Below are 22,704 nucleotides of genomic sequence, written 5' to 3'. Positions count from 1 at the left end.
ATACGAGACTCCAAAGTGTTTTCCGGTTCTTTATCCCTGTCACGGGGTACGTGAGTTAATGTCCAGAGGACCTACTCAGGAGGATGCAATACTGGACCTTTTCTTAGGAAACGAGGCAAGGCAAGAAACTGAAGTGACACTCGGAGTACTTTGGCTCTAGAGACAATAATTCTCTTAGTTTTAAGGTAGTGATGTAAAAGATAGGACGGGTCTGCATGTTCAGATCCTAAAATTAGCCCTGCTCAAGTTTGTGCAAATTAGGCTGCATCTGGCAGAGTGGATTGGGTGAGCCTGTTTGAAGGGAGAGAAGATGAAAAGCAAGTGGGAAACTTTTAAGAGTGTGACATTAGGAGTCCAGGGCAGCATTTTCCATTTAGGATAACAGGCAAACCTGGGAAACCCTGGCTTATGAGACTCTGAGGCTCTGGACAGCAAGCATAAATTGGGTTTAGGAGATTGGACTCAAGTAAATCCCTTGATAGCTATAAATGGGTTAGGGATACGATTAAGAGGGAAAGCAAAAGAGCAAAAGGAGGGTGTGAGATGGATCTAGTAGGAAAGATTAAGGGAAATTCCAAAACTTTCAGAAATTAATAATTGCCACAAAAGGGTCAAGTCATCTAAAATGTTTGTATTCCAGTGGGTTTAATTAATTACTTTATCATAACATTGGTTCAAACATATGGACATAGAGACAAAAAAAGAAACTAGAAATAAATATAGGAAGTAGCTTAGTAGTAAAGCTGGCACACAGTGAAAGAGTGAATACCATATTGCGCAGTGAAAGAGACTGTTCCTGAAACAACATATTTGGATAATTGTGGAATTGTTAGTGTGTCCTAAGTGAAACAATTCTGCCAAAATTTCCACTTCCTGCTCATTCTGTCACTATTCACATTTGTAATCTTGTGCGCAAGTGGATGCAAAGATCACTCAGTATGAGTAGATTAAAGGTTTGGCCTTTGTTCATCTGTATCTTCCTTGTCCTCCATCTTTTGCCTAAGCTGTAAAGTTAGATACTACTTTTTCTCAACCAAACTTGTCGAGTTGTATAGCACAGAAATGGGTCTTTCAGCCCATTAATAATGTTCACTTATCACATTAAAATACCATACAATTCTTCAAGTGCTGAATTGCTTTTGACTTTCAATATGAAGATTATTGCTACAGCCATTCCCCCTCTTTAATGACTAAGAACGACACTGGGATAACTGAACACAAAATATTCTGCAGATGCTGGGGTCAAAGCAACACACACAACACGCTGGAGGAACTCCAGTCCTGACGAAGGTTCTCAGCTTGAAACATTGACTGTTTGTTTCCATTGGGATAACTGAGATGGGCAAGGATAAGTCACTGGATTTTCAAGCCATAATTTTCTCCAAGGAGCAGTCCGTTCTGGAGTGTTTTCCAGTTGCAAATGCATGCAGAATCCAATTACAAAACTTATTTAAATTAGAAACCTCTCCAGCATATGCTGAAAATTATGATGAGAATCGATTTCAAAAATTGTTTTTGCTAAATATAGTGGGTTATACCAGTCATCTCAAAATTCCTCTGCTACTCAGTTGAATCTTGTACCTTAAACTTACTTCCAGAGTAATCCCCATTATGGAAACTCTGGTTTTCATAATAACAATCTATTGCTTTCAGGTTTGAATATGCTCACTGATAGAGAATCTTTAAACTTCCTGCAGCAGAAAATGTCACCTTCTCGTTCTGAAATGATTGATGCCTTATACTGAAATTGAGCCCTGGTTCAAATTCTTGACCCTCTTTGCATCTACGCTGCAAAACCTTTAAAAATCTTGTGTCTCAACAAGATCATCTCTTGTTCTTCTAGATTCCACTAGCTATAAACTTATCTTCTTCTAGTACTGTTCTTCTGGAACAGCCCATTAATTCCACCTTTCATTATGTGGATCAGCACTGAGCAAGTTCTGAGGCCATCTTCAGAAGAAAAAAGCCTGCTGGCAGAACTCAGACAGCATATGCAGAGGTAGAGGTATAGTTGTTGTTTCAGGTCCTGATACAGGGCTTTGTCTCAAAGTGTCAACTGTCCTTTTCCCTCCATAAGTGTTGCCTGACCTATAAGACCACAAGATGTAGGAGCAGAGGTAGGCCATTCGGCCCATTGAGTCTGCTCCGCCATTCAGTCATGGGCTAATCCAATTCTTCCAATCATCCCCACTCCCCTGCCTTCTCCCCATACCCTTTGATGCCCTGGCTAATCAAGAACCTATCTATCTCTGCCTTAAATGCACCTAATGACTTGGCCTCCACAGCTGCTTCTGGCAACAAATTCCACAGGTTTACCACTAAAGTAATTTCTCCACATCTCCTTTCTAAATGGATGTCCTCCTTGTCCTGGACTCCACTAACATGGGAAATAACTTTGCCATATCTATTCTGTTCAGGCCTTTTAACATTCGGAATGTTTCTGAGAGATTCTCCCTTCCCCCCCTTTCCCCTCGCCCCCCGTTCTCCTGAACTCCAGGGAATACAGCCCAGAGCTGCCAGACGTTCCTCGTATGGTAACCCTTTCATTCCTGGAATCATTCTTGTGAATCTTCTCTGAACCCTCTCGAATGTCAGTATATCCTTTCTAAAATAAGGAGCCCAGGACTGCACACAATATTCCAAGTGTGGTCTCACGAGTGCTGAAAGAACATCAACATCACATCCCTGCTCTTACATTCTATACCTCCAGAAATGAATGCCAACATTGCATTTGCCTTCTTCACCATTGACTCAACCTGGAGGTTAACCTTTAGGGTATCCTGCACAAGGACTCCCAAATCCGTTTGCATCTCTGCATTTTGGATTCTCTCCCCATCTAAGTAATAGTCTGCCCGTTTATTTCTTCCACCAAAGTGGATGACCATACACTTCTCAAAATTGTATTTCATTTGCCACTTCTTTGCCCATTCCCCTAAACTATCTAAGTGTCTCTGCAGCCTCTCTGTTTCCTCAACACTACCCGCTCCTCCACCTATCTTTGTATCTTCGGCAAATTTAACCATAAATCTATTAATCCCATAGTCCAACTCATTGACATATGTCATAAAAAGCAGCGGTCCCAACACCAACCCCTGTGGAACTCCACTGGTAACCGGCAGCCAGCCAGAATAGGATCCGTTTATTCTCACTCTTTTTTCTGCCAATCAGCCAATGCTCCACCCATGCTAGCGATTCCCCTGTAATTCCATGGGACCTTATCCTGCTATGCAGCCTCATGTGCGGCACCTTGTCAAAGGCCTTCTGAAAAATGCGCATGCGCCGGTCATGCATGCAGCCTGTTACAGTCGCTCCGTCTAGTTTTCTTACTTTTTAAACTTTATTAACTTAAGTTATTTGTTGTATTTTTTTTTTCACGGTGACACGTTGAAGCTGCACCCTCTCTAACATGCTGGTGGAAAGAGTTTTAAGCGCTGGAAATAGTTACACTCGGACACGTCTCATTAACGGGGCAGCAGTATGGTCGCATTGTTTATTCCAGGGACCAGCTGATTGCGCTTATGCCGGCCGGTTTAGCGAACAGAGTGGCGGACACCCCGGCTGAAATCTGGAGGAAAACACACAAAGGATGCAGAGGGGGATCAAAAAGGCGAGGGAAGAGGGCTGGGCCGAGGCTTATGGAGACGAGAAGTTATAAGCCATGTCTCCCCTCTCTCATTATGGGCAACGCTGGGTAGTAAAATGGACGAGTTGATGGCACTTGTCAGGAGTCAGAGAACATTTCAGGAGAGCAGTGTTTGTGTTTTACTGAAACGTGGCTGCACGAGGACATACCCGATCAAAATGTTTCCATAGAGGCTTCCAGACCGTTCGGGCTGACTGGACTTGCACTGAGAGTGGTAAGCGTAAAGGAAGGGGGCTTGCTGTTCTGCTAAACAACAGATGGTGCAATCCTGGTCATATTACAATCAAGGAACGTGTTTGTAGCCCGGATATTGAACTTTTTGCTGTTGGACTTCGGCCATATTATTTGCCAAGGGAAATCTCACATGCAATTGTGGTTGTTGTGTACATCCCTCCCTCTGCCAACCCGACATCGGCGTGTAACATCATTTACACCGTCATAGCCAGATTACAAACGCAGCACCAGAGTGCCCTCATTACCATCTCGGGTGACTTCAACCATGTTACCATGGCTAGAACACTGCCCAACTTCACGCAGTATGTGAGCTGTACAACCAGAGGGGAGAGGACTCTGGATTTGATGTGTACTAACATTAAGGATGCATACAGCTCCTCTCCCCTCCCCCCACTGGGAAGGTCAGATCACAACCTGGTGCATCTCAAACCCTGCTACGTGCCTCTGATGAAGAGTAACCTGCAACCTTGAGGACAGTGAGGAAATGGTCGGAGGAGGCTTATGAGGCGCTCCAGGGTTGTTTTGAGGTGACAGACTGGCAGGCACTCTGTGAGCCACATGGAGAGGATATTGATGGGCTCACAGAATGCATCACTGATTACATTAACTTCTGTGTGGACTGCAATGTTCCGACAAGAACTGTCCTTGTCGGAACAGTTAAATAACAAGCCATGGGTGACAAAGGACATTAAAGACATCCTGAACGCTAAAAAGAGGATGTTTAGAGATGGAAATAGGGAGGAGCTGAGGGCAATACAGACGGACCTGAAAGCCAGGATCATGGAGGCTAAAGACAAGTACAGGAGGAAGCTTGAGTGGAAACTCCAGCAGAACAAAATGAGAGTGGTCTGGAGTGGGATGAGGACCATCACTGGGTTCCGGCAAACTAGCAACAGAAGAGCTGAAGGCAGTGGGGACAGGGCCAAAGAACTTAACCTGCTCTTTAACAGATTTGACATTGTGGCCCCTGCCCATCCCCCACATGAGTCATCTGTTGTCGGCCCCCAACCAACACATATTCCACTCTCCCTTCCTACCCCTCCTCACAGTCCCCCACCCTGCTCTCATGACTATACCCCTTCCCCACACGAAACCACCATGGTGGGCTTCACAGCTGAACAGGTGAGAAGACAGCTGAAACGTCTCAACCCAAGCAAGGCTGCAAGACCAGATGGTGTCAGTACCAGGGTGCTCAAAGCCTGTGCCCCTCAGCTATGTGGAGTACTTCGCCATGTCTTCAACCTGAGCCTGAGGCTCTGGAGGGTTCCTGTACTGTGGAAGACGTCCTGCCTCGTCCCTGTGCCGAAGACGCCGCGCCCCATTGGCCTCAATGACTACAGACCGGTGGCATTGATCTCCCACATCATGAAGACCCTGGAGAGACTTGTTCTGGAGCTGCTCCGGCCTATGGTCGGGCCACACTTAGATCCCCTCCAGTTCGCCTACCAGCCCTGACTAGGAGTTGAGGATGCCATCGTCTACCTGCTGAGCCGTGTCTACGCCCACCTGGACAAACCAGCGAGCACTGTGAGGGTCATGTTTTTTGACTTCTCCAGTGCGTTCAACACCATCCGCCCTGCTCTGCTGGGGGAGAAGCTGTCAGCAATGCAGGTGGATGCTTTCCTGGTGTCATGGATTCTTTGTTACCTGGCTGGCAGACCACAGTACGTGTGCTTGCAACACTGTGTGTCCGACAGAGTTATCAGCAGCACTGGGGCTCCACAGGGGACTGTCTTGTCTCCCTTCCTCTTCACCATTTACACCTCGGACTTCAACTACTGCACAGAGTCTTGCCATCTTCAGAAGCTTTCTGATGACGCTGCCATAGTTGGATGCATCAGCAAGGGAGATGAGGCTGAGTACAGGGCTACGGTAGGAAACTTTGTCACATGGTGTGAGCAGAATTATCTGCAGCTTAATATGAAAAAGACTAAGGAGCTGGTGGTAGACCTGAGAAGAGCTAAGGTACCGGTGACCCCTGTTTCCATCCAGGGGGTCAGTGTGGACATGGTGGAGGATTACAAATACCTGGGGATACGAATTGACAATAAACTGGACTGGTCAAAGAACACTGAGTCTGTCTACAAGAAGGGTCAGAGCCCTCTCTATTTCCTGAGGAGACTGAGGTCCTTTAACATCTGCTGGACGATGCTGAGGATGTTCTACGAGACTGTGGTGGCCAGTGCGATCATGTTTGCTGTTGTGTGCTGGGGCAGCAGGCTGAGGGTAGCAGACACCAACAGAATCAACAAACTCATTTGTAAGGCAGGTGATGTTGTGGGATGGAACTGGACTCTCTTGACAGTGGTGTCTGAAAAGAGGATGCTGTCCAAGTTGCATGCCATCTTGGACAATGTCTCCCATCCACTACATAATGTACTGCGTGGGCACAGGAGTACATTCAGCCAGAGACTCATTCCACCGAGATGCAGCACAGAGTGTCATAGGAAGTCATTCCTGCCTGTGGCCATCAAACTTTACAACTCCTCCCTTGGAGGGTCAGACATCCTGAGCCAATAGGCTGGTCCTGGACTTATTTCCTGGCATAATTTACATGTTACTATTTAATTATTTATGGTGCAACTGTAACGAAAACCAATTTCCCTTGGGATCAATAAAGTATGACTAAAATCCAAGTACACCCCATCTACTTCATCTCCTTTGTTTACGCTGCTTGTAATTTCCACAAAAAATTGCAGTAGGTTAGTCAGGCAGGATTTTCCTTTCAGAAAATCATGCTGGCTTTGGCCTATCTTGTCATGTGCCTCCAGGTACTCCGTAATCTCATCTCTAACAATCGATTCCAACAACTTCCCAACCACTGATATCAGACTAACATGTCTATAGTTTCCTTTCTGCTGCCTCTCACCCTTCTTAAATAGCAGAGTAACATTTGCAGTTTTGCAGTCATCTGGTACAATGCCAGAATCTATCGATTCTTGAAAGATCATTGTTAATGCCTCCGGGTCACAGTTTGAGGATAAAGGGGAATCCTTTTAGGACTGAGATTAGGAAAAACTTCTTCACACAGAGAGTGGTGAATCTGTGGAATTGTCTGCCACAGGAAACAGTTGAGGCCGGTTCATTGGCTATATTTAAGAGGGAGTTAGATATGGCCCATGTGGCTACGGGGGTCAGGGGGTATGGAGGGAAGGCTGGTGCAGGGTTCTGAGTTGGATGATCAGCCATGATCATAATAAATGGTGGTGCAGGCTCGAAGGGCTGAATGGCCTACTCCTGCACCTATTTTCTATGTTTCTATGCCTCCGCAATCTCTCCAGCTACTTCCTTCAGAACTCGAGGGTGCATTCCATCAGGTCCAGGGATTTATCCACCCCTCAGACCATTAAGCTTCCTGAGCTCCTTTTCAGTCGTAATTTTCACTGCATAAGCCTCACTTCCCTGACACTCTTGAATGTCCGGTATACTGCAGATGTCTTCCACTGTGAGGGGTGATGCAAAATACGCATTCAGTTCCTCTGCCATCTCTGCGTGTCTCCTTACAATATCTCCAGCGTCATTTTCTATTGGTTCTGTAATCTACCATCAACTCTCTTTTACCCTTTATAGTACTTAAAAAAGCTTTTAGTATCTTCTTTGATATTAGTCACCAGCTTCCTTTCATAATTCATCTTTTCCTTCCTAATGACCTTCTTAGTTTCTTTCTGTAAGTTTTTATAAGTTTCTCAATCCTCTGTCTTCCCACTGGCCTTGGCTTCCTCGTATGCTCTCTTTTTTGCTTTTACTTTGACTCTGACTTCAATTGTCAGCCATGGTAGTATCCTCCTTCTATTCGAAAATTTCTTCTTATTTGGAATATATCTATCTTGCACTTCTCTCATTTTTTGCAGAAACTCCAGCCATTGCTGCTCTGCTGTCCTTCCTGCTAGAGTCTCTTTCCAGTCAACCTTGGCCAGTTCCCCTCTCATGCCATTGTAATTTCTTTTATTCCACTGAAATACTGACACATTGCAATTTAATTTTTCCTTCTCAAATTTCAAAGTGAACTCGAACATATTGTAATCACTGTTCCCTAAGGGTTCCTAACCTTAAGCTCTCTTATCACCTCCAGATCATTGCACGACACCCACTCCAGCACAGCCAATCCCCTGGTGGGCTCAACAACAAGCTGTTCTAAAAAGCCATCCCTTAGACGTTCTACAAATTCTCTCTCTGGAGGTCCAGTACTGGACTGGTTTTCCCAATCCACTTTCATGTTAAAATCCCCAACGATTATCACAAAATTTCCCTTCTAACATGCCTTCTCTATCTCCTGCTGTAATTCGTAATCCACATCCCAGCTGCTGTTTGGAGGCCTGTATACAACTGCCATTAGGGTTCTTTTACCCTTCCAATTTCTTAACTCAACCCATAGCGACTCTACACCTTCCAATCCTATGTCATCTCTTTCTAATGATTTAATATTATTTCTTATACACAGGGCCACACCAGCCCCTCTGCCTACTAATCTGTCTTTCCGGTACACCGAATATCTTTGGATGTTCAGCTCCCCACGGCAGCCATCCTTTAGCCAAGTTTCAGAGTTGGCCCCAACGTCATACTTGCCAATCTGTAGCTGAATTTCAAGGTCATCCATTTTATTTCTTATGCTGCGTGCATTCAAATATAATATTTCCAGTCCAGTATTTGTTGCTTTCTGTTTTAACTGCACCACGCCTCTATTGCCCTGTAACTCATCCCACTGGCTGTGATTAAGCCTCATCTTCTACCTGTCCTTTCTATCATCTCTGTTGCACGCTATCTTTGAATTATTTCTGTTTTTCCCCTTCCTCAGCCCTATCACTCCGGTTCCCACCCCCCTGCCAAACCCTTCCGAACAGCTCTATTAAACCTGCCTGCTAGGATATTGGACCCCTTTGGGTTCAGGTGTAACCCGTCCTTTTTGTACAGGTCCTACCTCCCCCAGAAGAGGCCCCAATGATCCAGGAACCTGAAGCCCTGCTTCCTACACCAGTCTCTTAGACATGCATTAATATGCTTGATCATGCTTTTCTTGCACTCGTTAGCACATGGCACAAACAGCAATCCTGAGATTACTACCCAGGAAGTCCTGCTTTTCAGCTTCCTATCCAACTCCCTAAATTCTCTCATCAGGACCTCCTCCCTTTTTCTACCTATGTCATTGGTACCAATGTGTACCAAGACTTCTGGCTGTTCACCCTCTCCCTTCAGAATTCTCTCTACCCAATCTGAGCCACCCCGTACCCTGGCACCTGGGAGGAATCACACCATGCGGGTATCTCTGTCAGGCTGGCAGAACCTCCTGTCTGTTCCCCTCATTATGGAATCCCCTATGACTACCACATTCCTCATCATCTTCTCTCCCTTCTGCACCAAGGAAACCAAACTCAGTGCCAGAGGCCCGATTGCCATGGTCGTCCTCTTGTCAGGTCACCCCCCTCAACAGCATCCAAAACGAGATAACAATTACTGAGGGGGATGGTCACAGGGGTGCTCTCTACTGTCTGAGCTCTTCCTATCCCTTCCCGATAGTCACCCACTTGTCTAACACCCGCAGCCCCAGGGTGACTAACTCCTGGTAGCTCCTGCTCCCTTTCCCTAATAAGCCATAGGTCATCAAGCCGTAGCTCCAGATCCCTAACACGGTCTCTCAGAAGCTGCATCTCGGTGCGCCTGGCACATATGTGGCCATCTGGAAGATTCCCAGGATTCGCACACCTGACACCCAGAGCAAAGTACTAACCCTACAGACATGCTCTCTATTCCTCCAAAAGAAAATGCAAGGGAAAAAGTGAAGCCCACCTACCCACTTACCTCGCTGAAGCCAGAATGAGACAAGGCCCTACCACTCTGCCTCAGACCACTCCGTCGATTACTGCTCCACTAGGTTCAGGCCTGAACCTTCCCAGCTCTCCAACTCATGATTGGTGCTCCAGTTATAGCTGAGTTCCCGCGAAGCTTTCCCCTTTTAAACTTCGCTCCCAGACCCGTGTGCTGCCTCCTCTCTTGGAGCTCTCCAACACATGGTTGGTGCACCGGTTATCTTGACCTGTTGATTTCCAAGAAAAGGTTACGTTTTGCTCCACCTAACAGTATCTAGGGTCTTCTTTAATCTCTTTTGAGTAAGGAGATTAAAACTGCACATAATTCTGATCCAGACTTCAATGAGTGAACATAGAACATAGAATAGTACAGCACAGTACAGGCCCTTCAGCCCACAATGCCGACCCTTAAACCCTGCCTCCCATATAACGCCCCACCTTAAATTCCTCCATATACCTGTCTAGTAGTCTCTTAAATTTCACTAGTGTATCTACCTCCATCACTGACTCAGGCAGTGCATTCCATGCACCAGCCACTCTGAGTAAAAAACCTTCCTCTAATATCCCCCTTGAACATCCCACCCCTTACCTTAAAGCCATGTCCTCTTGTATTGAGCAGTGGTGCCCTGAGGAAGAGGCGCTAGCTATCCACTCTATCTATTCCCCTTAATATCTTGTACACCTCTATCATGTCTCCTGTCATCCTCCTTCTCTCCAAAGAGTAAAGCCCTAGCTCCCTTAATCTCTGATCATAGTGCATACTCTCTAAACCAGACAGCATCCTGGTAAATCTCCTCTATACCCTTTCCAATGCTTCCACATCCTTCCTACAGTGAGGCGACCAGAACGAGACACAGTACTTCAAGTGTGGCCTAACCAGAGTTTTATAGAGCTGCATTATTACATCACGACTCTTAAACTCTATCCCTCGACTTATGAAGGCTAACACCCCATATGCTTTCTTAACTACCCTATCTACCTGTAGGCAACTTTCAGGGACCTCTGGACATGTACCTCCAGATCCCTCTGCTCCTCCACACTACCAAGTATCCTGCCATTTACTTTGTACTCTGCCTTGGAGTTTGTCCTTCCAAAGTGTACCACCTCACACTTCTCCAGGTTGAACTCCATCTGCCACTTCTCAGCCCACTTCTGCATCCTATCAATGTCTCTGCAATCTTCGACAATCCTCTACACTATCCACAACACCACCAACCTTTATGTCGTCTGCAAACTTGCCAACCCACCCTTCTACCCCCACATCCAGGTCGTTAATAAAAATCACAAAAAGTAGAGGTCCCAGAACGATCCTTGTGGGACACCACTAGTCACAACCCTCCAATCTGAATGTACTCCCTCCACCACGACCCTTTGCTTTCTGCAGGCAAGCCAATTCTGAATCCACCTGGCCAAACTTCCCTGGATCCCATGCCTTCTGACTTTCTGAATAAGCCTACCATGTGGAACCTTGTCAAATGCCTTACTAAAATCCATGTAGATCACATCCACTGCACTATCCTCATCTATATGCCTGGTCACCTGCTAAAAGAACTCTATCAGGCTTGTTAGACACGATCTGCCCTTCTCAAAGCCATGCTGACTGTCCCTGATCAGACTATGTTTCTCTAAATGCCGATAGATCCTATTTCTAGGAATCTTTTCCAACAGCTTTCCCACCACAGACATAAGGCTCACTGGTCTATAATTACCCGGACTATCCTTATTACCTTTTTTGAACAAGGGGCAACATTTGCCTCCCTCCAATCCTCCGGTACCATTCCCGTGGACAACGAGGACATAAAGATCCTAGCCAGAGGCTCAACAATCTCTTCCCTCGCCTCGTGGAGCAGCCTGGAGAATATTCCGTCAGGCCCTGGGGATTTATCCGTGCTATTATATTTTAATAACTCCAACACCTCCTCTCCCTTAATATCAACATGCTCCAGAACATCAACCTCACTCATATTGTCTTTACCGTCATCAAGTTCCCTCTCTTTGGTGAATACCAAAGAGAAGTATTTATTGAGGGCTTCACTCACTTCCACAGCTTCCAGGCACATCTTCCCACCTTTATCTCTAATCAGTCCTACCTTCACTCCTGTCATCCTTTTTTTCTTCACATAATTGAAGAATGCCTTGGGGTTTTCCTTTACTGTACTGGCCAAGGCATTCTCATGCCCCCTTCTTGCTCTCCTCAGCCCCTTCTTAAGCTCCTTTCTTGCTACCTTATATTCCTCAATAGACCCATCTGATCTTTGCTTCCTAAACCTCATGTATGCTGCCTTCTTCCACCTGACTAGATCTTCCACCTCACTTGTCACCCATGGTTCCTTCACCCTATCATTCTTTATCTTCCTCACTGGGACAAATTTATCCCTAACATCCTGCAAGAGATCCCTAAACATCGACCACATGTCCATAGTACATTTCCCTGCAAAAATATCATCCCAGTTCACACCCGCAAGTTCTAGCCTTGTAGCCTTATAATTTGCCGTTTCCTAATTAAAAATTTTCCTGTCCTCTCTGATTCTGCCCTTTTCCATGATAATGCTAAAGGCCGGGGAGCAGTGGTCACTGTCCCCCAGATGCTCACCCACTGAGAGATCTGTGACCTGACCCGGTTCGTTACCTAATACTAGATCTACTATGGCATTCCCGCTAGTTGGTCTTTCAACATACTGTGACAGAAATCTGTCCTGGACACACTTACCAAATTCTGCCCCGTCTAAACCATTGGAACTAATCAGGTGCCAATCAATATTAGGGAAGTTAAAGTCACCCATGATAACAACCCTGTTATTTTTGCAGCTTTCCAAAATCTGCTTCCCAATCTGCTCCTTGGTATCTCTGTTGCTACCAGGGGGCCTATAGAATACTCCCAATAGAGTAACTGCTCCCTTCCTGTTCCTGACTTCCACCCATACTGACTCAAAAGAGGATCCTGCTACATTACCCACGCTTTCTGTAGCTGTAATAGTATCCCTGACCAGTAATGCCACCCCTCCTCCCCTTTTCCCCCCATCCCTTTTAAAGTACTGAAATCCAGGAATACTGAGAATCCATTCTAGGAATCCAGGAATATTGAGAATCCATTCCTGCCCTGGTGCCAGCCAAGTCTCTGTAATGGCCACTACATCATAATCCCATGCATGTATCCAACCTCTTGAGATAATCACCTTTGATCCTGATGCTTCTTGCATTTGAAGTACATGAACTTTAGCCCTTCTACCTTACTACCTTTAAATCCTTTATTTTGTTCCTCTTTCCTCAAGTCCTCTTTATATGTTAGATCTGGCTTTACTCCATGTACTTCTTCCACTGCTCAATCGCTCCGAGTTCCATCCCCCTTGCAAATCAGTTTAAACCCTAAACTAATTTAGTTGGCTGTTAGAAATTGTTGAAATCAATGTCCTTATTGTACAGGTATTTAAAATACTTAGAGATAGCATATGTTGTTTAAAAAAAGAGACCGAAGGGTCGCCGCCCAAAATGTTGACTATACATTTTTCCACAGCTGCTGCTCAGCCTGATGAGTTTCTCCAGCATTTTGTGTGTGTTGAAATATCTTCCAAGAAGTATTCATTTTGCACAGTTAATATTTGTAATAGCATAACCAATAATAGGCACTGAGAATAACATCATATTATTTAATGCTTTAAAACATAAAAGGGCCTGATAATGTAAAATCAGATGGAGTTTTAGTTTTGGATTATGATTTCACAGCTAGAGTTGACACTTGTGCAGATGAAATATTTTGGACTTTGGTCTTATTAAGGCAGATCACTTTGTCTGTTGTTATATCAGATTTTTGAAGCTACTGTTCATGAGAATTAAACTAACCTGGTGTATGATGATTTGTGTAAGTCAGGGCATGAAAAATGTTTAAGTTCATTAGAATTGCATCAATTGAGGATGTGTGAATAGCTAAGCAAGAATATTGTGGTGGTGTGGATGTTAAATATGAAGAAGGCAATCAATAAATTAGCACAATGGGAAAATGGACTGAAGAGTTCAACTTGATTTGTGGAAAGTTATGTAATAATACATTCATGAAATGGGAGTACAAACAAGGTATGCCCTCTTATTATTTTAAGTCAACTTCTCAGATTTAGTAACTATTCAGAGTTGCTAGCAGTTGCTAATCAAGAGTAAAAATTCTTCAGGATTTTTCTGTGGTGAGTAGTGGCATGTTGGGCATAACATAAACTTAAGTGACGATTACCTCCTGTACTTGAAACAGGAGTACAGGCTGTAAACCTGTTTCCAACATTTGTCAGTTTCTTCTCATGTTTTGTTTTCGTTTAGTTAGTACTATGTTTCCCCATAGGTTAATGGAGAGTGTGACAATGTGTCTGGCAAGCAAGGAAGAGATTCCCCCGATTGAACCCAGTCTCTTCTAAGTTGATTTGACTTTGGTCAAGAAAGACAATTTCTAAGAAATGCAATATTAATTATAGTTATAATTTGGATACTTTACAGGAAAATTGTTTAACTGAAGGATCTTGTGATTTTACCTGTGAGCTACTCAGTAGGACCAAATGAATAAATAGGGTTGATGATTCCATTGCAAACTTCCTGTCAATTATTTGTGGATTCAAATCAGGTGTGCCCTCAAATTGTCTTAATGCAGTCCCTTTTGTTTTTTTTGTAGTTTATTTTTTTATTGAATTTCATCATCAAACATTTTCATAAGATGTATTTCAGATACTGTACATATATATCATATAATCATATTTGTCACAAATCTCCACATAATATATCTGAGGTATACACTTATAGAAAGGAAAGGAAAGAAAGAACAATCGAAAGAAGAAAACTATGTTCCTTTTGAACTTTTAGAAGGATGTTCATCTAACTGTCAAATAAGAAAGATTTTCTTTATGCTACAGACCTTTTTTTTGCAATTAAATCAATTGGCAAAAGGAAATCAACAATCACATCAAAGGTTTTTATCAGAAATGTTAGCCCTGTAATACACTCCCTTGCCATACTTTTGTATTCCAATTCAGGGTGTCCCCAACCTTTCTTGCACTGCGGACCAGTTTATTATTGACAATATTCTTGCGGACTGGCCGACCGGGGTGGTGGGGGGGGGTGGCGGTAGGGTTGCCAACGGACAAGAATAGCAGTCAGATACATTGTGTTTACCCCGTGAAAGACTACAATGACCATGAAGCCTTGCGCGTGCACCAGTGCGCATGCGTGTACATGTACGTGCCGATTTTTCTCTCTAGCAATAGTTATTGGCGATTCTGTTAGGGGGTCGGTGTTAATCACAACTGGAATATAGGTGATAAGTGGCTAATACACTCAATTTCATTTCTAAATGGGTTTATCTAATGAATTTAATATTAAACAAACAGCGCATATTTTCCTCCCAAGAATATAGTGATAAGTCAATTATCAGGGGAGCTTGAAGTAAGTGTTGAACAAACTTCCAGTAGAAGTGGTAGAGGCAGATTCGATATTATCATTTAAAGAAAAATTGGACCTGCACTCATTCCATAACCCTCCATTCCTTTCCTGTCCATATATCTATCCAATTTACTGAGAGAGGAAAATGAATGCCCGATTCGTAGCTGAACTAAAGAACCGTTGTACATATCTTTAAGCCTCAATCTCATAAAATCACTCTTTAAAGTAAAATAGTTATCATTAAGCAGACCATACTTTGCAAGCCTTGTATTTCTCACCTCACACTCCTTAACATTTCACTAGAGGCTTTCATTAAAATGCCCTATTTGAACACGGAGAAACAATCGTTGTATTTTTTTCTTGTTTCTTTTTCACCTTCATTTCCTAAAACACAGTCAAGACATGGATAAGAGGAAAGAACTGGGGAAAAGTAGTTATGTTTTAAATTTAAGGATTGACGGTGGCTAAAAGTTTAACTTCAAATCGATTTGAATTATTGATGTGCAAGATTAATGGAGGAAAGGCATTTAAAATGAAATTGAGTAAATTTAGCAAACTTGATTCTCAACAGGTAATTTTTTATAAAACTATTGGAAATCAAATTGCTCAAGACAGTACAAAAATCCTTTATATGATTATGGCTTGTTACCTCATGAAGTGTGGAGTCTGTTATTGCCACTTCATTGCTATTCTGTTTTGTCCTACTTTGTATTAAATTTGCACAATTAATTTTTAAGGACAGAGACAGTAGAGGACTCAATGAAATTATTGGGGGAGATATTCCCTTCCAGTATTGCCAGAAAATATTTATTACTTATGAGGAGGTGCAGAGGAAATTTACAAGGATGTTGCCTAGATTGGGAAGCATGCCTTATGAAAACAGGTTGAGTGAACTTGGCCTTTTCTCCTTGGGGCGACGGAGGATGAGAGGTGACCTGATAGAGGTGTATAAGATGATGAGAGGCATTGATCGTGTGAATAGTCAGAGGCTTTTTCCCAGGGCTGAAATGGTTGCCACAAGAGGACACAGGTTTAAGGTGCTGGGGAGTAGGTACAGAGGAGATGTCAGGGGTAATTTTTTTATGCAGTGAGTGGTGAGCGCGTGGAATGGGCTGCCGGCAACGGTGGTGGAAGCAGATACGATAGGGTCTTTTAAGAAGCTCTTAGATAGGTACATGGAGCTTAGAAAAATAGAGGACTATAGGTAAGCCTAGTAATTTCTAATGTAAGGACATGTTCGGCACAACTTTGTGGGCCGAAGGACCTGTATTGTGCCATAGATTTTCTATGTTCCTATGAAAATCTGTGGGAACAGGTTGGGAAATTCGGCAGGAGCAGATAGGAGACTATGAAATATTTAGCTGATTAAAATATTTAAAAACCATGAAGAATATAATAAATAGGAGAAAGAATAGGTTCAGTGACCTTTCAAGCTCACTCCACAATTCAATAAGATCGTGGCTATTCTGGCCTTGAACTCAGCTCCACCTACCTGCCTTTTTCCCATAACCCTCAAATCTCCTGCTCTGCAAAAATCTGTCTCACTGCTTTAATATATTTATTGAGGTAGCCTCTACTGGTCAGAGAATTCCACAGATTCACTGCTCTCTGGGGGAGAACTGGTTCTGTTCATCTCTCTCGTAAATCTATTCCCCAAATCTTGAACTTTGTCTCCTAGTTTTAGTCTCACTTATCAGTGGGAACAACTTTCTTGCCCCTAGCTTATCAATTCCATTCATAATTTTATGTTTTTATAAGATACTCCCACAGTCTTGTGAATTCCAATGAGTATAGTCACAGGTAGCTATTTATATTACCCTCATCATCTCCGGAATCAGCCTGGTGAACCTTCTCTGCACCATCTCCAAAGCCTGTATATCTTTCCCCAATTTATAAGGCAAGAACTACCCATAGTCCTCTAGCTGTGGCATCAGCTGCACCCTCTATATTCGTGGCATAAACTTCCAGTTCTTAAATTCAATCTTCCTAGTAATGAAGGCCAACATTCCATTTGTCTTCTTGAAGTTTTTTTGTGATTCATGCACAAGCTCTCCTAAGTCTCTCTGCACATCAGCATACTCTAGTTTTTCACCATTTACATAATAATCTGATTCAGTTTTTCCTGCGTAAGTGTTTGATTCATATTGTACTCCATCTGCCAAACCCTCGCCCACTCATTTAATCTGTTTATACCTCCCTGCAGACTCTCTGTGGCCTCTGCCCCCAATTTACTGCCATCTGTAAACTTAGATATGCTACAGTTGGTCCCCTTTTCCAGATTGTTAATGTATAGTACAGTTGCGGGTACAGCACTGACCCTGTAACACTCTGCTCTCCACTGCCTGCCAATCAGAGAAGCACCTATTTATTCCTAATCTGGTTTATTCCAACTCCTGGTTAATCAGTTCTCCAATACATTACCCCCAATTTCATCCGCCCTTATCTTATGGATGAAACTCCTATGCGGTCCCTTCTGGCAATCCAAGTATACAACATCCACCTGAAGGAGATGAGTTATACAGCTCTCGTTACATCACTCTTTGAGTGATTATGCAGAAAGTTTGAAGTTAATAACTCATCTCCTTCTACCTTAGGCCGCAAACTTATCAATCACCCCTGCTGTGGACCACTTTCTGGAGGTCCAAGATGCCGACTTCTACAAAGAAAGGATCCGTATGCTCCATGTCCACTGGACTAAGTGTGTAAATGTAGGAGAGGACAATGTTGAAAAATAGATGTGCCAGGTTTTCTAAAATTGACTCCTACCTTTGGCCAAGAACCTATCAATCACCCCTCGTATATCGTTTTACTACATTACAATCTTGTATGGCTGGTTTATTAGTACAGTTAATGATAAATCTAAATGTATATACAATCCTATTCTTTCCGAAGATTATATTAAGAAGGAGTAAACCCTTGAATTTACCAGATCTTAAATTTTCCATCTGAAATGTGATAGCAGTTAACTCCACTATTGTTTACATCCATCATTTGCATAATCTGCATTAAAGAATGAATGCAAATTTATGGATCAAGGGTACATATTGCAGAAATATTACATATTTCTCATTGAAGCAGTTAAAGTTATACACTGAGTTACATTAATGCATGTTTAATTGGAGCACAAAACTAATAGAGAATGAAAAATTTACAAGAAAGAAAGTTTTACTATCTTATAATAAATCTTTCCCTCTTTTTCTGTCATTTTCTTCTTAGCTGTTGCACATCAGTTCCAGAAAGCAGCTGCAGTTGTGTCAAAGCCCATCAGCCTTGTTCTGGTCCCATAGCATGGAAAAAATGTTATTTCCTGAAATAGTCTCTTTTACACTTAGTCCAACAAGCCCTTCTGGCTCCAGCTTAACAGAGGGACTGTTAACACCACCTTCACCCAAAAGCAGCTCACAACAAGCAGCCAATGAACTGAGTATTCTTCGACCTCATGTAACTTTAACAAGCATGTTTTCTGCTAGTCAAAATAAGTAACACATTAAAAATGGCTTTGCATGTCCTTTGAAATGTATTATGGCATGGAAAAATATGCAGAACTTTTAATGTACTGATTTATTTTATGGTTTCTAACTATTTAATTACTTTGAGTGTACTGTGGCTTTATTTTGACATTGCATTGTAAGTGCATGTACTTACAAATATACTGAATAATTTAGACATTCGGTATAGGAAAATCCATTTCCGTTCCTGTTCACCCATCAATGCACAGAGGTTAAATGTCTAATCTTAAAATACAGTGCTAAATTGCAATCTTCCATTTATTGCTGCCTGTAACTAGATGATTTAAAGGTTTTTTTTAGATAAACCAAATACAAAGCCGGTATTATAATTAAGTGTTTGCAAAATTGTATTTTGTGAGCAACATTCAAAATTTTTGAAGAACGATGGTGTAATCATTTCGAGTAGTGCCTTTATTCTTGCATTCAATTGCATGACAAACGTGTTCAAGCATGCTCTACTTTTTGTGGTCAAACTCCCACACACTGGCTTGAGTGCAAGACACAAAACTCCAAACAGCTAGCATCAGTTTTAAGTCCCAGTAAAATAAGCTTCATTTTATCTTAAAACACCCATGAGAATTGTCAAATGTCCCAACTGAATAGTGTCCGCAGACAGTACTTACACAACTTATCTTGACCTGTAGCATAAGTTCCCAGAAGCTGTTGGAAAATATTGGGAATCCTGTACTGCTTCAACATTAATTAGCGAACAGAATGTCACAAACTTGACGGGTAAGCTCTGCTAGTAAATTTGCAGCTGTGAGGTATTCCACAGGGTAATTTGCCTTCTGAACCTGCACTAAGTTAGGCCAATGTAGACAGTGAGAGTCTAAAAAGCAGTTTGGGATAAAACTGAATATAATTTAGGTTTCATTTCATCAAGTTTTCATGAATATTTTAAAATATGTATAGTACCTGTAAGGAAGTATTGAAATACTTTAGTTCTTTAGTTTGAAATTCATGTTTTTGAAAGTTTATGAATGCCAGTGAACTTATTGTTAACTTGCAAAGGCCAGAACCAAGTCTTGTGATAATCAGATTTCTTTAGGTTATTTTGTTTTTAGAGCTTACTTTGACCCAATGATGTAAATGCATTAAGCACAAAAAATAACGAGCTCTTGTCCTTTTGCAGTAGGAAAGCACTAAGCAGGGAATCTGCAAAGGTTCATTAGTGGAAATCTATATCAGTGCTGAGTTTCGATGAATGACAATTGACTCCAAGTTTTGGGTCTTTTATCGTTCACTTTAAGTAACCCAACAAGGACCATCAATTTATGCAAGTGTTTACAGATGTGTTCACAATGTAAGATTTAGGTACACAAATATATTAACATGTTTTATTTTTCTTACTTACTGTTAATCAGCTTTTATTTTACTTTATAGTTGTTCTAAACTTCAGTTACATAGTTCATGAAATAATGTGAGACAAGATGGTGTTTCCTTTAAATTATTTTACCTATCATGAAGAACTTGTATTTGTAACGTTTTTCCAGTTAGCGAAATAATTTTATTTTAAAGACATACATATATGTAGCTTAGTTAGACATTCATATTGTTCAGAGCTGAAGTCAAAATATCTTAAACATGCTTTCTTGTGAATATCAGGTCATAATTTTCTGCCACAAGTCATTTAATGAAAATAATTAAATAGATCTATCTACATGCTTGTAAAATTGTAGATTTTTTAAAAAATGAGAGGAAATATTGAATGACTGCAAAACAGGACATGTGGGACGAAGTGGACAGGAAAGGCAATTTTCTACCTGCTTAATAAGTAACTGTATTAATGTTCTGAACTATTTGATACCTGAATCACAATATCAAGCAGAGAGGTGAAGAGTAAGTAATTTGAAGATAAATCCTTGATTAGTTTTTAAAAGAAAACTTTGTGTATTTTTAAAGACGCAGACACGAGGAAATCTCCAGATGTTGGAAATTCAAGCAACACGCAAAAAATGCTGGTGGAACGCAGCAGGCGAGGCAGCATCCATAGAAAGAAGCACAGTCGACGCTTCGGGCCGAGGGTCTCAAAGGGTTTCGGCCTGAAATGTCGACTGTGCTTTTTCCTATGGATGCTGTCTGACCTGCTGCGTTCCACCAGCATTTTGTATGTGTTGTTTGTGTATTCTTAATTTCTGTTCAAGTACATTTTTGACATTTAAACACACCCTGTAAGAGTTGAAACAGGGTTTCCATGCATCCTAGACAACACCCTCTTAAAGCTTGAGTGTGGTCTACATTGCAGGTTCTCTAAAAGGGGAACTTGTTCTAGAGGTATATAAAATCAAAATTATATAATTAAATATATCTTTCCTAACATTATAGTAATTTTCAAACTATACTGAGTGCAGTCACCATTTCGCAAAGGTTTACTTTTCCCCCAAGTTTTCCCAGCTTTTCTCATGTTAAGAATTATTTCAGGGAAACCATTAAGGTTTTCAATATTATTTATAAACAGTTGCTTGTAAATGATTCCCACCTTCAATTTTTTTTTTAAATTTTCTTCATAAGAAAAGAAATTCAGTTCCTTGGATCCATGTTGTCATTCAGGTAGCTCACTGTAGCTGGTTAAGCCTTTCGGTATTTTCTGCACTTCCCTCTGTCTTGGCACCCTTATTTAACCATAACCTTACTGATTCACTACTTCAGGGAACAAAAAGTAATGAGTTCATTTTACATTAGAAAAAAATAAGTGTAAATTGGATTCATGATCACAAATATGAGCTTTTTTAGATCTCTTCAGACTATTCCTGAGGGAAAGATTGAAAATAATCTTGTGGAAGTTCCTGTACCTTTTAACTTCTGAATCCACACATTACTTCAGTGCATTTTACTTCATTCTGTGCATATTTATTTCATCCTTGCAGAAGATACTTTGAGTTTCTATTGGAGTGTTGTCATAGTGCTGCTAGCAAAGGCTTACTGCATGCTTCATTTGAATGTTAAAATATTGAACATTATTTGTATCTTTATATGATAAAATAATCTACAGTGCTCATAATTGTACTAATTTCTGGCTTATTTTGTATTTTAGAAGGTCATGGTTCCTCAGTCTCCAAGTACAGACTTATTTGATATGGTTCCATTTTCACCGGCATCGCCTCTTTTACCAATGCCATCCAGTAATGGTACAGAACCTCCTCCTTTACCAGTTCGATCTTCTGAGACCAGTAAGTTGTGAAAATGCTGCTTTACTACTTTCTGATATTTGTCATTTTAAATTATTTTAAATACTATATTACTTTACTGTTAGTATGTGCGTTTTCAATGCTGAACACGTTTCTTGCCAAATATACTTTAGATTGTGCTTTGAAACATACAGTCCATGACCATTTATTAGGTACACCTATGTACCTGCTCGTTATGCAAATATCTAATCAGCCAATCATTTTGCATCAACCAGTTGCATTAAGACATGCAATGGTGGTCAAGAGGTTCAGTTCTTGGTCATACCAAACATCAAAATGGGGAATAGATGTGATCAAAGTGATTTTGATTATGGAACGATTGTTGGTGCTTTTTGGGGTGGTTTGAGTACCTCAGAAACTGCTGATCTCCTGGGATTTTCACACACAACAGTCTCTAGATTTTACAGGGAATGGTGTGGGGGAAAGAAACATAGAGTGAGCGGCAGATTGGTGGCCAAAAATGCCTTGTTAATGGGAAGGATTAGAAGAGAATGGCCAGACTGGTTCAAGCTGATAAGAAAGCAACAGTCACTCAACTAACCATGCGTTACAATAGTAGTGTGCAGAAGAGCATCTCTGAATGCTCGCCACTTTAAACCTTGAAGTGGGAAAGCTGCAGCAGCAGACCATACGGTTCCATTGCTGTACCTAATAAAGTGATCACTGAGTGCAAATTGTTTAGGTTTTCATGTATTAAAATCATTAAGTTTCTTTCCGTTTTACTGAAGTTGAATGTTTAATATTATTTTTCATTGCTTGGCCAAAGTATGCTTGAATAGTTATTTATTTGTGCAGCTTGCACATAAATAGATTTTATTCAGAAGTTAATAGGTTCTTGATTATTTAGGGCATCAAAGATTATGGAGAGGAGGCAGGAGAATGAGGTTGAGAGAGATAATCAGCCATGATTG

The 22,704-nt window shown here is 41.7% G+C and overlaps 1 protein-coding gene across 11 annotated transcripts in view; it reads left to right on the top strand.

Annotated features, from left to right (window-relative positions):
* The window catches only part of gulp1a (GULP PTB domain containing engulfment adaptor 1a), a 411,215-nt gene that overhangs the window by 360,313 nt on the left and 28,198 nt on the right, over window positions 1-22,704 (top strand). For all 11 annotated transcript variants that reach the window (XR_011886433.1, XM_072261710.1, XM_072261714.1 and 8 more), the window contains one exon: window positions 21,640-21,775. Coding sequence is in view for 10 of the 11 variants with exons in the window: in XM_072261710.1 (XP_072117811.1) it covers window positions 21,640-21,775 (136 nt within the window). In the remaining variant the exon portion in view is untranslated. The remainder of the gene's footprint in view (window positions 1-21,639; window positions 21,776-22,704) is intronic.

This window comes from Mobula birostris, chromosome 6, assembly GCF_030028105.1.
Source record: "Mobula birostris isolate sMobBir1 chromosome 6, sMobBir1.hap1, whole genome shotgun sequence".
Classification (NCBI taxonomy): domain Eukaryota; kingdom Metazoa; phylum Chordata; class Chondrichthyes; order Myliobatiformes; family Myliobatidae; genus Mobula; species Mobula birostris.
Note: the sequence above shows the minus strand (reverse complement) of the source record. Positions and strands in the feature narration are given on the sequence as shown.